The sequence below is a fragment of the Sinohyriopsis cumingii genome, chromosome 3, assembly GCF_028554795.1.
Source record: "Sinohyriopsis cumingii isolate HCF-2022 chromosome 3, ASM2855479v2, whole genome shotgun sequence".
Lineage (NCBI taxonomy): Eukaryota > Metazoa > Mollusca > Bivalvia > Unionida > Unionidae > Sinohyriopsis > Sinohyriopsis cumingii.
In genome coordinates, this window is record NC_142963.1 from 110,167,327 (window position 1) to 110,185,142 (window position 17,816).

At 37.2% G+C, this 17,816-nt stretch overlaps 1 protein-coding gene across 5 annotated transcripts in view; it reads left to right on the plus strand.

The window, feature by feature from the left end:
• Window positions 1-16,430, plus strand: part of LOC149803565 (uncharacterized) — a 109,229-nt gene extending 92,799 nt beyond the window's left edge. For all 5 annotated transcript variants that reach the window (XM_089953301.1, XM_089953299.1, XM_089953300.1 and 2 more), the window contains 3 exons: window positions 1,668-1,889; window positions 5,157-5,306; window positions 5,802-16,430. In XM_089953301.1, coding sequence (XP_089809427.1) covers window positions 1,668-1,889; window positions 5,157-5,306; window positions 5,802-14,594 — 9,165 coding nt within the window. In that variant the 3' untranslated portion in view covers window positions 14,595-16,430. The remainder of the gene's footprint in view (window positions 1-1,667; window positions 1,890-5,156; window positions 5,307-5,801) is intronic.
• Window positions 16,431-17,816: the final 1,386 nt, after the last annotated feature.

Sequence of the window (17,816 nt, forward strand, 5' to 3'; positions counted from 1 at the left end):
TTAAACTAAAAGACTGAAAAGTTGAAACCCAATAGTTTCTTTTACTTTCTATTTGAAAATATAATCTTTTACAATTTGACAATAATAGCGTATGGGGAACAAGCGCCTAATATCTAGGGTCATAGTATGGAATATGAAAATTAAACATGAATATAGAACTGTCCTCGGTTATATGCACAATCTTTATTGATACTGTAAAGATGATATAAACTCGCTCTGCTTACATATGTTTGCTTAACACCAAATTAAACATTCTTTCGAATGGACCAAACAACTGAAAAAGAAACTCAATATAAGCCTATTATCTAGATTAATGAATATTATATATATATTAATTTCACCTAATTGATAGCCTTTATATTATATATGTAAGAGTGTAATATTGAAAATCATTGCGAAATATGTTTTCATATTAATTCCTAAATTTCACATGCTCAAATGTATCCTTATATTTTAACATTTGAAAAACAAGATTTCCATGTCATACCAAAGATTTATAAATATGGTACTAGCAGCTGCCTCGCTTGGCGCTCAGTATTTAGAGGATAGTGTTAGGACTGGTCGGCCTGGAGTCAGGATAATGTGACTGCGTGGGACATGATGCTACATGTCTGAGGTATGATGCCCCTGTGCTAGACATCACTATAAAGTGCCACACTGCAGACATAGCGATATGACTGGAAAATTGTTAAAGCTACGTTAAAAATCCAATGCACACACACATACACACACGCGCGCGCGATTTCCTTTCATGCCATGGGACGCTTGAGTAGATGTTTACACAGGTTATACATAATCGCAGAAAATCTTTCGAGTATTTGCGGATCTAGATCGATACATGATATTTGCGTCATCTTTTAAGCATGGAAATGAATTTTTGTCAGAGATATTTTGCTTGTCATTGTCTTGATTGGTTGAATTCGGCATGCTGCTGTAGGTGATTTCGTTGAAAACGGTTATTAATCAAAAATATAATTTATTGCAACAAATTAGCTTATTCCAATCTTATTCTTATCTTAATCGCTGCAGTAGGAACATCCTAGGCTTTTCTTGTCAAGTCTGGGAAGAAACCTCCGATGTAATTCACCATTATTGAAAGTTATATTTTGGAAATACTTTGTGCACATGGCACAAGATGGATGCGCCAGGAGACATGGTGACAATCGGAACATTATGGGCCTTTTCTGTCTCATCATATGTGGTGCATTCTGCAGGATGCAATTCACCAAACCCATCAAATCGTTGTATATTCCTACAACCACTTCTGTGTTTTTTTTCCTGGATTTGACGGAAATGGCCGAGCGATAATCTCATTTAAATCGGTGATTCGTTTATATTTTTATGATCAGCTTACGAATTCAACTCCTGTGGAGAAGGGTGGGTGTATCGGTACACGAATAAAATTGGCATAGAAAATCTTTCAGAAATTACATATCCCACTATTCCCCACTGATGTAAAGAATCCAACTCTCGTCACTATTTGTAATAATTATGCTAGTACCCATGGTGGTCCATTTCTCTCAATGTATGTACTACTTATGGTCCACTTTGTTTTCGTGGTAACATAACAAATACTAAAGCGGAAATGTAGCAAATATCACCTCTAACCGGATTGCTTGACATTTATAGCATTCCTTTTATGAAAAATGGCAACTTTTGTATTTCAGGGACGCAAAGGAAAGGAATTGGAAGAGCATCTGATGTTCCTGTCAGAGCAGGGTTACAATTTGTCAACTGTTGTAAAAGACGGCTGCAAAACAGGAACAAAAAAGCGTCATGTGCTAGGATATACAAAGAGCGGTGTTCACCTCCACCGAAACCTCGATATTTTAGTGCGCTTCATGACCTTCAAGAATTTCAGTAGCCCAGGTCATATAATTGTTTTTAAAGTAAGTATATTTAATCGTTTTTAAAGACTAAACATGTCTATATTGGCGATGCAAGTTAAAAAGTAACACGCTACTGACGTTTAAAATATTGACCTTAGTTATCAAGAATAGGGTAAGGATGCTGTACGCATCGAGAAACACTGAAGCGTCTTGGTTCCGATATGCCTAAGAACAGAAGTTTGACAGAAAAAGACAAATGTAAAAAATCTTAAATCATGTCCCTTTTTGCATTGCCAAAAGAGATGTGAACCTTGTCTTTTTTCATCTTTCAAGACTTTGTAGAAATAAGCAAAGCAATCAAACAGTAAATAAAATCTCATTATTCAAATTTGTTTAATTGTTCCTCTCAGATGTTGTATTCGAAGCTGTTCAGAATAAATGTCCAGATATAGAGCATCCAAACATCATTTAGAAAGAAACAGACCGTCATATTTGCTCCTTTCATGTTTTCTTAATGTTATTCAAGAAAGTTCTTTTTAAAACGCGTTAATATGCCACACGCTAGCTAATCCGTCTCCACAACTATGAATGAAGTACTGAATTTATTTTTGTTCTAAATTTCCCCCCAAATCCCTTCTTTCGCATGGATAAGCATAACGCTGAAGGCCAACGGATATCTGATTGGCGGGTAAACTTGTTTGACACAGAAACATATCATTTTTAAATTCGTTATAAATCATGAGGCGAATAATAACAAAAGAATACGCGTTTCGCAGAACTGTATTTTTCATATTTGAATTACTTTATCCTTCTTCCGATCAAACTTTGTTATAGTTTGATAATTGTTCAGCATATTAGTATTAATAATGGATTAAATTTATCTGGATTAATGTAGCTCTTTTATGTATCACTACACTAATTTAGCCATTGCGCTGTTATTGTATCCAAAATATAGTCCATTAGAAAATGAATAATATTTCTGACTTTCTTGAAGTTTGCTAAGCACTGAAGAATGTTATTTCAGTAGAGAGTATCATTATGCCCAAATAGAAAATGCAGTTTTATTTAAGTGCAGACTATGGACTTTTGAGTAGGACGACAAAAAAAGCAGAGTTTTGATTTGGCTGGTAGTGTATAACCTATGCAGCAAGAAGTCAAAATATCGCCTTTACATATATTCGGACAAACTCAGCTATTTTTGGGAGACAAATTAATGCCTCAGATGTATGTCGACTTTTATTTTGCAGATAAACCATAATTATGTTAGCCGTCTGTTTCTTCGCAAAAAAGATAACGCAGTCTATTCAAACTACTTTACCTATTTCCGCGATTGGATAGACCGTACGATTTACAGAGTAGTTGCTAATGAGAAATAGCTAAATGAATTCACAAGCTCTCGGTTAATCCTAGTTTCGTAATAGAGGTGGTCCTAATGACAGCTATTGGCATTTTTTTCTTGGTATGGTCGGTAGAATTGATCTCGACCTTGCGAATATCGAGGTGGTAGCAACTCATTTTTCGTTTGGAACCGCCTATTCCAGCCCTCTGTTGGATTTTTGGTCCGAGTAAGATCCGATGTGATTTGATCAAAACTGTTCTTCATTGCGATATCAAAAGTCGGTGTTCGTAGTCTTTGCCTTTATAGTCCGTTGATGTGTACACATCTTTAAGGTTGTCAAGGTCTGGCTGTTTTTCTTGCGGAAGTTCCCTGACTACAAATTTGAAGGCAACATTGACAGAGGCAACGGGCACTAACGCTATCGCCGCAATGATACGTACCAGTAAAGCGCAATTGTCGTCACTTTGGTAACGTTGTTGCGGATGGAGCTCTTGAATTTTGTGAAATATACTACGCTCAACATTTTTTTCTCGGATGTGGTAGGTGTGGGGTGGGGTGCTTCCAATATTTATTTAAATTATTATAGAAGTCTCACCCAGACTCGATTTCAGTTGGAAGTTAAATTAGTGAAAGATAATCGTAAAGCTCCGAGCCCCCAGTTTGCAATGCCAACGGTTAAATGATTGAATATACAAAAAGGTGGAATTCAACTAATAACAATTTAATGATAATTCAGTAATCAAATGATTAAAATTTCCCAGGTACTCTCCTTTCGCTCGACCCTGTGATAGTTTATTGCATCATTTGATTTGTAGTGTGAGATAGCTTTCCACCTGTCCTTGTATTATACTCATCTGTGTATTGTGTATTCTTCTCTCCTATTCCTCCAATTCATTCTCCTCTTCCTCCCAACTTTCTCCAAATTCCTTCTCCTCCTCGACTTCTCTATACTTCTCTTTTTCGACTTTCTCCTCCTCGACCCCTTTTCCTTCTCCCCCTCGACTCTATCCCGACTAGTCTTGTCGACTTCGACTGCTTTGCTAGTCTTACTTCCGTCTCCCCTCTTAAAGACTCGGGACTTAACTGAACCGGAAGTTCTGTTCCTCATAAAGCTTCCTGTAAAAATACAAGGACGGTACAATATTTTCCTTAGCCCTCTCATCTCACAATACACCCAGCATATCATCAGATAACGGCTATTACATTTCTTCGGTCACACATTCATTTACATCGAAATACTCATCCGTTCTTGTATGGTAAAACAACGTCGTAATAAAAGCACGGTATCAATTACTTCTCAAAACATACATCAATAAATTGCGTCACATCAGTACATATTCCTAATCCCAGTATACTAAACAATATCACAGCAATCAGACGCATTTCTTTACATTACAACTCATGCAAAGTACCCAAATATTCAAATGTCCATGCTCTGATATATCCATACATCCATTTTAACTAATCTTACATACTTCAACCATTTTCAAACTGACAATTCAAGCATGTGTAAAATCTAATATGTCACATGAATAAATGCACTAGTTTACTACTAAGTAACCTAATAGCGAATTACAAAATTAATTCTGACCACAAGCTAACAATCTACATAATTCTTTACATAATGCTCAAACTCTTTTCTCAAATACTCATGTAAAATAAACACCACAAAGGTGATTCTACGTGCCAAACGATCCTAGTAATTAACTATACATACTACACATAATTACAATTACAATGCCGTAATATTCTGCATAAATCGAGCAAATAACTTACTGACCTTTACAAAGCTTTGTCTTTCCTTAGAATCTCCTAAGTTTTCCCGCCCAATTACGAGTGGCTTTCTCGGAATAATCCTATTTGTTCAGCGATATAGTTTGACATATCGCTGCAGATCTTGTATTTGTAAAATTTAAAAACAAAATCAATGTTATGTTCATTTTTATATGAAAATAATTGTATCTTTTACGTGTCCACTTTTTTGACAGAGTATACTTGGTCGATCAAAAGCACTGAAGCCGATGGTAAAGGGTGGTGGAGCAACATACATAGAACCAACTCCCAACTGTGATAGCCACGTGTCTAGCGAAAAAGTACAACCGACAATGTCAGTTTGCGAAGCACTAAATTACACTTACGTATGTTTCTCTTTACATTTAAACCAACATTTTAGGAAAAAAACGAGAAAACGAACAATTTATTTTTTACAGTAAACTGGCTTTATGTTAGAAATATAAGCAGTACGAAGTTCAACTTCAATATTGATCTCAATACTCCTTGTGTCCAGTTTTGACATTTTTATTTTATATTTCTCCTCTTCCTGTAAATCGAAATACAATTGCAAACATAATTTGTAAACAACTATATTAGTGATAAAAAATAAAATTACCTTTGAGAACTCAGAAGAATGATTTTCTTCGTTACAAATGCCATGTATAAGTTCATAAATTGTACCATTAATATTCTTGTTTTAAATTATAATATTTGTTTAATAAGTACGTTCAACCCTACAAACATATAGGATCACACCGAGAGATGTACTCTATCACAGATGCAAAAACATTACAGTAGGGATTATTTTTCTAATAACAACCTTGAACACTAAAACGTACCATTTTACATTTCTTTTGCAGGTTTACTTTTATGAATATGACGAAGATACCGGCTTACCTGTAGTTTATCCACGGCAAGTGGTTCCTTATGCTGTTTTGACTATGTGTAGATTGCCTGGAGTTATTCATGGTGGCCCTTTTCTTGCTATCGATAGTCCTAATTGGAGATGGGAAGTTAAAGGAGAGACGCGAAACGGGTTTCGTTGGGCTCGAGTAAACGCCGACTCTCCTAATTCTAACTCAAAATTTACACGTGGGAAAGGTAAGAAAAGGGAAAGATCGATGCCAAGTAAAGACATTGCATCCATTGACTTGGATCATAATATGATTAATACGGGATTTAAAGGGCAGTCAGTGTCCAGATATATAAAAAAAGATGAATGTACAAAAGATAGCGAATCTTCTCATCTTACAAATGTAGCTCCAGAGCCCGTCGAAGGAGTCTGTATTCCGTCAGAAGAAAACGAAACCAGAGACTTCGCTTGCTGTCTTTCGATAGCTAAGCAAGTGCCAAAGACGGAATCATTAGAACTTTCAAAGATCAACGATTATGAGAGGTTGATTGCTCCGGAAAGGAGGCGCTTATCGGAAAGTCGGTACCATAAAAATAATTCACGATCAGCAAATGAAAGTGCGCGAACAAATAACGACAGATCACAAGACAGATTTGACCATGATAAATTTGTCGACAGGCTTTGTCAGCAATCATCAATCTTTACAACTTTGAAAACTTCTGAAACAGACAATAACGACGAAATTAAAAAAGAAGAAAACGAGCAGAACTCTAAGGGTTCTAATTCAAAGAATTTTCAAACAATCCTAAGTAATGGTCCTGGTGGAAAGCCGATTCCTTTGCATGATCATGCCCCTTCATTTGTTGTATCATTAATTAAAGACTGTCAAGGACAGGTGGATACCAAAGAAATAATAAAGAAAGCAAGAGATGTGCTGTTGAGAAATAGGTCAATACATACATCTTCACTCGCAAGCATACCATTTGCTCTGATAAATCCTCGTATTTGTCTTCGTCGTGTAGATGAGGATCTTATAATGTCCCAACAACGAGATCACGGTCGCTTTGTCGTAGGTAACAGTTCGCTGTCAACAAGTGTTAGTTCTACAAAGGCAAAGGAAGAGGACATGTCACCGCTGGTGAAAAATGAAGCTTTTACCGCTGCAAAGTCCGATTCAGGTAATCAACAAAGTAATTCTAACATAAATCCGACTTCGTTTACTAGAAAGTCTCCTGAGCAGGTTGGTGTAATCCATTCCAATACACAACTCCCGCGTGAAGAAGGAAGATTGAGCACAAGTACATCACCATTTGTTTCCCCAGAAACGTCATATGTAGTAGGACAGTTACAAATTCCGCCATCTAAGGAAAGCTGCTTGGATGTAGATAACAGTTTATTGTCAACAAGTGTTATTTCCGTAAAAACAGAGGAGGACATGTCATCTCCAGTGAAAAATGGTGTGACTACCGCTGCAAAGTCCGATTCAGTCGATACACAAAGTAATTCCAACACAGATCCGGCAGGCTGTGCTAGAATGTTTCCTGAGAAGGTTGGTATATTAAATTCCAGTACACAACTTCTGCGTGAACAAGAAAGATTGGAAACAAGTGCATCACCCTTTTTTTCATCAGAAACGTCATACGTAGTAGGACAGATACATAAACCACCATCCAAGGAAAGTTGCTTGGATGCAGGTAACAGTTCATTGTCAACAAGTGTTATTTTTGTAAAAGCAGAGGAAGGTATGTCATCTCCAGTGAAAAATGATGTGACTACCACTGCAAAGTTCGATTCAGGCAATAAACAAAGTAATTCCAACACAGACCCTACTTTCTCTAATAGAAGCTCTCCTGAACAGGATTGTATATTCCATTCCAGTACACAAGTCCCCCGAGAACAAGAAAGGTTGGAAACAAGTGCAGCACTCTTTGTTTCCCCAGAAACATCATATATCATAGGACAGTTACAAAAACCGCCATCTAAGGAATGTTGCTTGGATGTAGGTAACAGTTTAGTGTCAACAAGTGTTATTTCTAAAACGGCGAAGGAGGACGACATCTCATCTCCAGTGAAAAAGGTAGTGCTTATCGCAACAAAGTCCGATCCAGTCATAAAACAAAGTAATTCCAACACAAATCCGACTTCCTCTAATATAAACTCTCATGTGCAGGTTTGTATATTCCATTCCAGTACACAACTCCCGCGTGAACAAGGAAGATTAGAAACAAGTGCATCACATTGTGTTTCCCCAGAAACGTCATATGTAGTAGGACACTTACAAGAACCACCATCCAAGGAATGTTTCTCGGGTGTAGGTAACAGTTTATTGTCAACAAGTGTTATTTCTTTAAAAGCAGAGGAGGACATGTCATCTCCGGTGAAAAATGATGTGACTACTGCCGAAAAGTCCGATTCAGGTAATAAACAAAGTAATTCTAACACAGATCCGGCAGGCTCTGCTAGAATGTTTCCTGAGAAGGTTGGTATATTCCATTCCAGTACACAACACCTTCGTGAACATGGAAAATTGGAAACAAGTGCATCACCATTTGTTACCCCAGAAACGTCATATGTAGTAGGACAGTTACAAAAACCGCCATCCAAGGAATGTTCATTGGATGTAGGTAACATTTCACTGTCAATAAGTGCTATTTCTGAGAAGGCGAAGGAGGAGGATATGTCATCTCAAGTGAAAAGTGATGTGCATACCGCTGCAAAGTCCGATTCAGTCAGTCAACAATGTAATTTTAACACAGATCCAACTTGCTCTGCTAAAAAGTCTCCTGAGCAGGTTGGTGTATTACATTCCATTACACAACCTCCGCGTGAACAAGGAAGATTAGAAACAAGTGTGTCACCCTTTGTTTCCCTAGTAGGACAGATCCAAAAACCGCCATCTGAAGAAAGTTGCATACCTCAAAATGCAAATCGGCCTTCAACGTTGGCGAACAGGAGCATTAAAAGGCAGTCATTTGTTACTGATGCACATAAAATAGATATGAGTGAAACTTGCATCAAAGAAGATACAATGAACAAAGGAAGTGAGTCCTTAAGTAGCGTGTGTACAAAGAAAACAAATGCTGATATTCATAGTAATACAAGTAAGTCGAGAAACGTCCAAACCTATTGTGATGACATAATTTCAACTCCAAGTAACGAAACGCGATTACCTACACGACAAGACTCGGTAGATATTTCAGCAGCGGATAGTGGTCAAAAGTCATACCACTTTGGATATAATCAATCACACAATATACAAAGCACACATTGTCATGGGACGGGTATTAAATATGAAAATAAAGCACATTTTAATGGACCTAGTCCGTTTCAGAATACGACTAGCTCATCTTTATTTATGTCATCATCTTTACCGCAATCTGCAAGCGTTGGAAATAGAATACCATGGAACGTGTATCGTAGTCTGATAAGAGACAACTGTACAGATTCAGGCCAAAAGAATATATATACCCACACAGAGAGCAGCACTCTGCCTACAGCACATAAAAATGTTGTAATGGGTATGAAGAATCCAGTTAGCTCCAGTCTGCTTTGCATGGAAGGCAAAACAGACAAGACCCAGAGTACAACATCTAGCATTTCTTCACTATCTACAGTTGCAGGAAAAATAGTCCCCGTGGTGTGTAATAATTCAACAACTTTGTCGGAATTCCAGGTACCCACTCTTACAAAAGAAAATAGTGGAAGTGTCTGTTTACCAAATCGAGATCTTACAAGCCTTGATCGTCAAAGTGTAGATTCCATAAACAACAGAGAGATTGTTTTTCCTGGTGATGTGTCTACTTTTGAGAGGTATATAATTGAAATGGCATGGAAACGATTGGGAAACATCAAGCAAACTCCAGAGGCAAATATTTCCGATAATGAAATGCAAAGAAAGCCTTGTGTTGATAAGTCTAAAGAGAGCTATCCATATACCCAGATATCTGAAATAGCGAATCTGAAAGTTTCAAAGGATCCCAGACTTAGATCGAGAGCTGAAATACATTTTAAAGACGCATCAAATGCTTTCAGCCATGAACAAATGGACACAGCCAGAACTTCAAAAAGAGACGGAAATTTGTGTAACCTCAGCGCCGATAAAGTTGCTTATACAAGTACTTTTACTGAGATCAAAAAGGGAAATGATACTGATCATACAGACCAAACACGTGGTTCTGAGGATGAAACTTCAGATGGGACACCTACCTATGATGAGAGGGATTACAGTGCAGGATCCGACTTCATTCAAGGAGTCGGTCATGAGAATCATAGCACTGTCCCAATTAAACCAAAAGAAACAGCTGTTGATAGTGTAAAAACTGTGGGTTTGTGTACGGACATGCGCGTCAATGAGCCCGTTATCGTTGACACAAAAAGAATCGATGATCCTCAACAAATCCTCGTCGCTCCCATAAAAGACTTAAGTATAAAGAGTAGTTCTAGTAGCTTGAAAGAGAAAGCAAACAAGAAAAAGGTGCAGGTAAATTCAAAGTCGAGTAAGCAAGAAACTAAGGGGTCTCAGGTCAATCATTACCAGGTAGAGATCACTAAAACACTGCTCGAATTATCGGCGATAATAAATGAAATTCAGTCGCGCCAAGAACAGGCGTCTAAAGCTAAAGATGCAAAATCTCAAATTTTAGGAGATGTGACAGCAGGGCAGAGTATAGAGAGAAGAGATGCATCAGCTTCCGAAGAGTGCAAGGGTTCTGGGGAAAAAGCCGGATTTGATGGTTCTACTCGCACAAGCGGTGTCCAGAAAGATAATGACAACTTGGAATCCATTACACCTATACAGAGCCTCAGCAGCATAAATGCACAATGCACAAAGTCAATAGTTTCGGAGAAAAAAGATGTTAGGAATCCTGGCAAGAGAGCAAAAAAATCGTTATCTTTAATAAGAAGACATAACGAAAGGGCAATAAATAAATATAAGATTCTTCATTTGTCAGAGAAAAATCATAATGCTGCTGTCAGTACTTCTGAAAACACACTTCAGTCAACTTCGAAAAATGTCGACGTTCAAGTTTCTTTTGAAGCTGATACGCATTCACCCTCGAAAGATCAGTGTGTCTCCTCAAACGAAACAACCTTACAAACAATTCTTCATAAAACAGAGTTTCCCGTGGATTCAGAAAAATTAGCAAGCACAGCGAAAGAGAAAGCACAAACAAAATCATTGGTCTCACCAATCAAAACCTCAGAAACAGAGAAACAATGCACAGGCATGACAATGGAAACATGCAGTACCGTAATGAATCAACTACAAGATAAAATGCCTGGCTCAAATATTTCAACAGTTATGATATCGGAGGAAAATATTCAGTTTGATAAAGACACCAAGTCGTTGGACATTGCACACAAATGGAGACCTATAGCGCCAGTAGACGATAGTAAATCACACGAAACGGACTTTTCAGAGACCCCTTCGGGGAAGTGTCCAACACAGACTATGTCTTGCAGTAGGCCTTCTATAAATAGGAACAAGAAGGTAGGAGTTGATCGAAAAAGTAATGTAAAAGTAGAAATAGTGCTTAAATCAAAACATTTTGCAAAAGACACTGCAGATGATAAAACAAATTCATTAATTGTTCTGTCCCCACCTGGAAATCATGGAGCTTCAGCTGCCTATGATCTTAGCTTTAAATACAGCGAAATAGCATCTGAAAATAGCCTGAAAAAAATGTCAGATGCAGAGGGGAATTTCAAAGATGTAGGAAATACATGTGAAAGCAGCAGTGCACCTAAGATTAGGTCAGATAACCGCTCTAAAGGTCATTCGGTAAATTACGGGAAGTCCCCTCCATATATTGATTTAAACTCAAAAAAAGAAACGATTCATTTTAGCAAAGAAGGTGATACGAAACCATCAGCGATTAAAGATACGGATTCGCAGTTTTCAAGTGAAGGGGTTAAGGAAGGACTGTCGTGCTTTAGCACAGATGTATCTGTGGAGAAATTTAAGCAAAATGAAGACTCAAATCTTTTCAGTATTAATGCAGAATCTACAGTCAAGAAACCAAACGTAAGCGATACAAATTCTAATTGGAAGAGGACAGATGCCTCAGGATCAAACACAAGTGATAAGAAAAAAGCCAAGGTTTCTGTTTCTGATTCAGAAAAAGATATTTCTCCCCTAAGTAAAGTTGAAATGTATTGCGTCTCTGACGACACAAGTGTGCAAAGTATGGATACAAGTTCAGATTCTGACAGCAGCTCTGATTGCAACGAAGTCGAAAAACCTGAACCCATGAAGAAACGCGAGTCTCGATTGACTGATCGTTCTATTGGCGATGTTTTAAGAAATGAACAAGGTTTGAATTGCTGTAGATCAGCGTCAGCAAAGAAAGCAGCTAAAATGATTCGGAAACAATCTGTGCACCAAGGCGAAGACAATAATCACAGAAAGAAACTAAATAACTTTACCAGTAAATCTATGGATACAACAAAGAAACGATTGAATGTATATTCATCAAGTATCAAAAATGCAAAGATTTCAGTACAGGAAACCTCATCCAGAGTAATGAGGGATGGGTTTACCAACATTGGTACAAAAACTGAAATGAACGGGAGAAAAGCTGTTGATGATGTCACAAAAAGAGAGGAGACTCTAAAGGTAACGAAGTTTCAAGGGAAAGAGAGATTTAAAATAAATTCATCTCATGAAGAAATGCAGTGTGTTAGAGGTCAAGTTCTACCCAAACGTCGTTTTCTAATCGACAACAAGGGCGTGAAAAAATATTTAGTTAGTCGGGACATCGAAAGTCCTGCTAGAGGTTCTGTTCACTGTAAGTTTGGACAACAGCTTGGGAAATCTCAAAACAGTCTAAAGCAAAGAATACATATTGCTTCTCCAGGCAAAGGTAGTGATGAGAACGAATTTTCAATCAAAAATAATTGTAAAAGGAGAGAACCATTCATTGCAAATGAAAAAGAGAACAGAGAAAGGTCAACGAGCACTGTGAGATCCAGCAGTTTGTCATCCGAATATTACGAAATGAACCCGAAGAGACGTCGCTTAGACGAAACCAAATTGGATAGAAACACAGAAAGAGCAGTTTTAGTCTCGAGCTCTGAGAGGCACAGCAGTGTATCATCTCATTCCAGAAATAGTTCACTTTCAAGGTCGGTTAGTGGTTCTCGAAATAGTATAGAATCGTGTTCTGATAGCGGTGAATTATCACCTATAAGAGATTCTGGTTACATTCCCCCGAGGTATCTGAACCCTAATTTCAAATTAAGGAAACAATTTATGAAGCAGAGATTTCCACCTTTTCACGAAAGCAGTCAGAAAGAATACATCGAGAAACAAAAACAAAAGGTATTTCAGAAGTGGAAATATGCAGGGAATTTCGGACCGAAAAGCCGCGAGTTCTATAGGAATGAGAGACGATTTATGGAGTTTAATAATGTCGATGGGAGACTAAAATATGATTTTCCAGAGGTACGAGGTAGAAACGTGTCCCCGAATGGTCCTGGATCGAAACATCATGGAAATTATATTACAGACAATGGTGATAAATTTCAAACTAGACCATGCAAAAAGATTGTTCACTTGCCTGAAAATAATTATCGTAATCCACTGGGAAAAAAATTCTTCTCGAGAAAGAAAATATCTGGTGAGCATTACGCCAATCGTGACGTTGACAGTCAGAACGATTATTACCAGAGTTCAAAGCCTTTAGTTCCTAATGGTGGGTTTTATGACTTTAGTAAAAGACACCGTTATTCAAACTTAAAAGGCCGCTCAAACGGATTTTATGGCAACAGAGGGTTCAGTTTGATGCGAGCAAAACGAACGCTTGATGATGATGCTGCTGAAAGCAAGAACGTAAAAAGAAGAAAGAGGCATGGTTACAGAGTACACGTGGATGCTGCAGAGCAGACTGCCAAGAATACAAACAGTGTGAAAGCAAAAAAGAAAAAAAAATTGAAGAAGCAGAAGTATTCCATAGATGTTCGTTCACATGGCTATGAAAAACAAATTTCTGTGGACAATTTTCCAGGAGGAAAGTCTAGGTTCGATATGAACAACGACAGACAGTCCAATAAAGGACGTTTGGAGCATTCACTTTATAAAGACAAATTCGGGGCTTTGCACGAAAGGTTAGACATGCGATGTAGCAAACAGCATGTAGAGTCAGGTGCAGAATCAATGCATCTTTCTTATAAAGATCAAATTTCGAACTTCGATGACCCCGAGAGGTCGGTAAGGCCTCGTATTCGGCTCCGGGAAAGGATATTTGACGCGCTTGAACGCTATAGAAACGCATTTGAGTCTTCTGACCCTTCAGAAGTAGACGAGGAAATTGTACGTTGCCTGAACTTCCTATGCAAGAAAATCGACGTCTCGGGTTCTGATAGCGATACAACAGATCCTCTGAATCGACAAAGAAGACAAAAAAATAAACATTTGGAACGTGTTTTACATACTTATCCTCAGAATGTGCATCGCCAAAAAGTCTCGTTTTATGAACATGTGGTAAACACCATCCGAATAATGCAACGACACGCTTCAGTAACGAATATGCCAAATAATATAGAGATGGTACGCAATCAAGTGTCGCTAGGAAAAAATCAACCAACCATGAAACATCAGATTCCGGCTAAGGTGAAACGTAAACAAAATGTGATGAACAATCAGTTGAAGGAACGACAAAACCAAAGGTTGAAGAAACAAAAGAGTCATCTTCAGATGAAGCGTAAAACAAACTTTGACTTTGTAAACACAAACTTCAGGCATGGAAGGGCTTCATTCGGTAAACAACGAACTGGAACAAAAACAAAACGAAATTGTTAGCGACTAGAAACATGCTAATGATGAAGAATCGAAAACTTACAAGCGTGGTAGAAAGTAAGAAGAAAATGTTTCTGCATTTTTTTCAGTGTTCCTCACCTGCTGAGTATGACAAATAGTATGACTCATATGGAACTAATAACACCATCGAGATAATATTACAGTACTGTAGTCTTTTGTCATGCAGATATTATGACTCATATGGAACTAATAACACCATCGAGATAATATAACAGTAATATAGTCTATTGTCATGCAGATAGTATGACTCATATGGAACTAATAGCACCATCGAAATAATATAACAGTGCTATAGTCTATTGTGATGCAAATATTATGACTCATATGGAACTAATAGCACCATCGATATAATATAACTACTATAGTCTATTGTCATGCAAATAGTATGACTCATATGGAACTAATAGCACCATCGAGATAATATTGCAGTACTATAGTCTATTGTCATGCAAATAGTATAACTCATATGGAACTAATAGCACCATCGAGATAATACTGCAGTGCTATAGTCTATTGTCGTACTATTTTATTTATTATCTACTTTCTTTAATAACAAATCTGTTGCTGTGGAGCAAGTAACAAGTTCCGTCGAACAGCTAGGTATCTCGTATATTTTCAATGTGCTCTGGATAATTCGAACTCAAACAGAAGCCCAGTATATAATGCATTGTCAATAAAAGTTATTGATAATTTAGATACAGTATACATTCCTACAGTCCACTATGAAATATCGTCTACAATTAATACAAAACTTTACGATCCTAGGACCAACATTAATGTATTGCATCTACTTTTTTTGCACACTTAATTTTACCATGCATAATAAATAAGAACAACGATTACTGATCAATTATATCCAGCAGTGTATTCGTTATAGTGTCGAACAGTATTAGCGGTATACCGGTGTACAGCAGGATTTTTCCCGTTGGTACGTACCGCGGTAATTGTTTTACTGTGATGATACGTCGGTATTTTCCGTCAGAAAGGAATGTATGAACATTCTCGAGTAATCTTGTTACGAAATTAATGATGTAAGATAAAAAAAATTGTTTATTAAACAGGTGAATTTGTCAGAAATCAATTTTAAGTATTGTAAATATAACTATATTTATTGTCTTTAATCATATGTTTCACACGTATGGCAACGTGGTAGCCAAATGAGATGTGAAATTTTATTTGGGTTATGTCAACGTTTAGAAATAAAATTTGGATGTAGACAAAATATGTCATTATTTTAGCTATTTACAGGGATATGTTATTGTGTTAAGTACGACTATGAACTTCTATGATTTTCAGGAGAGGACTTATTTTCTGTTTGAATTTTATGCAATTTCTCTGAAGCCAACTAAATAATTTCTTGTTTGTTGAGTAAATTGTTTTGCTTACTAATGTTTACTGATTCTCTGAGAAATATCTAGCTCGGGTGTTGGCATCCCACTCAAAGTTTTCCTGTCTATTATATTATTGGTATACGTAGTTTATTGTAGCCTTCAGTACCATAATTTACTATTTGTATCAACAAACTCTCTACTGTCAGCACAATGACTTTCAAACGGTGTCAGTTATAGTGAATGATTATCAACCCCCTTTTTGTTCCATTTTCTGCATTACTTCTTATACAACTTTTAACCACGAACGACGTTTGGTGGTGGTAAGTGGGCGACCGCCCCAGGCCCCGCTCTTCAGGCCTAAGTTCGTTCTTCTGACCAAGACGTCGACGTTCAGAGTACACTTGCAATTAAGCCAATTATTGTTCTTAATTCGTATCTTCATGTTATTTGAAAAACGACAATAATAATCAGTTTATTAGGCCAAAGGCATTGTCGTCATGTTATTATTTCGATTAAAAAACCCGTTGTCCAGAAACAGAATATTTTTTTTTAATGAATAATGAAAAAACTAAATTCGTGCGCCAAATCGCGAAAGTTGATCTAGTCTAGACATAATGAATGTTTGCAGTAGCATACCAATCGAGATACCGATACTCTGGCCCCGCGCAGTTATGGTCAGCCCTAGGCCCCGCATACTCCTAACGCCGCCTCTGCTTTTAACATACCCCTGGAAAATTCATCTTCTACTGGGTAATTTCGAGGTGGGTTGGCTGCAATTTTCTTTTGAGTTGCAATATTTTATTTTATTTTTTTCTAGAGAAGATTTTTATTCTTTCTTCAGATAATGAAATGGATATAATGTGCTGCTATTGTTCGACCTATTGACAAACAGAATTTTTCTAGTAAAAAAAAGTGTCAGACCCCTGCCTCAGAACATTCAATTGTTGGTCCCTAAATTAACTGCGGTGTACCGTGGTTAGTAACGCGGTATGTTCAGAAATACCGTGGTATACCGTTTTACAGTCTTTTTTGTGGTACCATATCATATCCTTGCATCATTATATTGAAATCGTCATACTCATATTAATAATATAGATTTTAATTTGGATAATTTAGAAAGCTTACCAGTAGCTTCCCGTTGATTGTTGGTTCTTACCGGGTTTCCGGGGTTCTTCCTCCACCAGTTATAACGGCCGCCATGTACAGCCCATCATGTGCTGAAAAATGGCGTTAAACCCACGGGAAAAACAGATTTTAGTATGAAGAGATACTAGAACACAAACATACCGACAGGACGGTCGATAGTGAAATGTTTAGCCAGACAACAACCAAATTTCGATCGTATAATAATATAGTATTACAGTTAGTGTTAATAAGTTCAATATTGCAAGTGGTTTGATGGATGTTTTTCAGAGCTAGAAGTTTGGGAATAAAATATCTTTCTAAATAAATTGAGAACTTCTTCAGTATCTAAAGTAGGTCACATTAAAGGCAGGTCAGATATAGAGCTTACAACCGAAAATAACGGCCATAATAGGATTAAAACAAGACATACTAATGCATAAAAAATTAATCGTATAGGTGAGACAGGGTCGTGAAACATGTTAAAATAAAAATGGTATGTACGCAACAAACGGAGCGTAGGAAAATATTGGCAAGATAAAATATAGTCTTCCGTACTCAAAGGTATTTTTAACATAATAATAAGTTCACTAGTTCATGAATTAAAATTTCGGCTATATGTAGATATTTTTCACCTGCCATTCGTAGTCTATACAACGAAAAGGCGTTATTTTGTCTTCCAGTTGATTCTAACCATGATGCTTTGCAAATTTATTACAAGGTCCATTGGTTTACGGTTCACTTTGGTCGC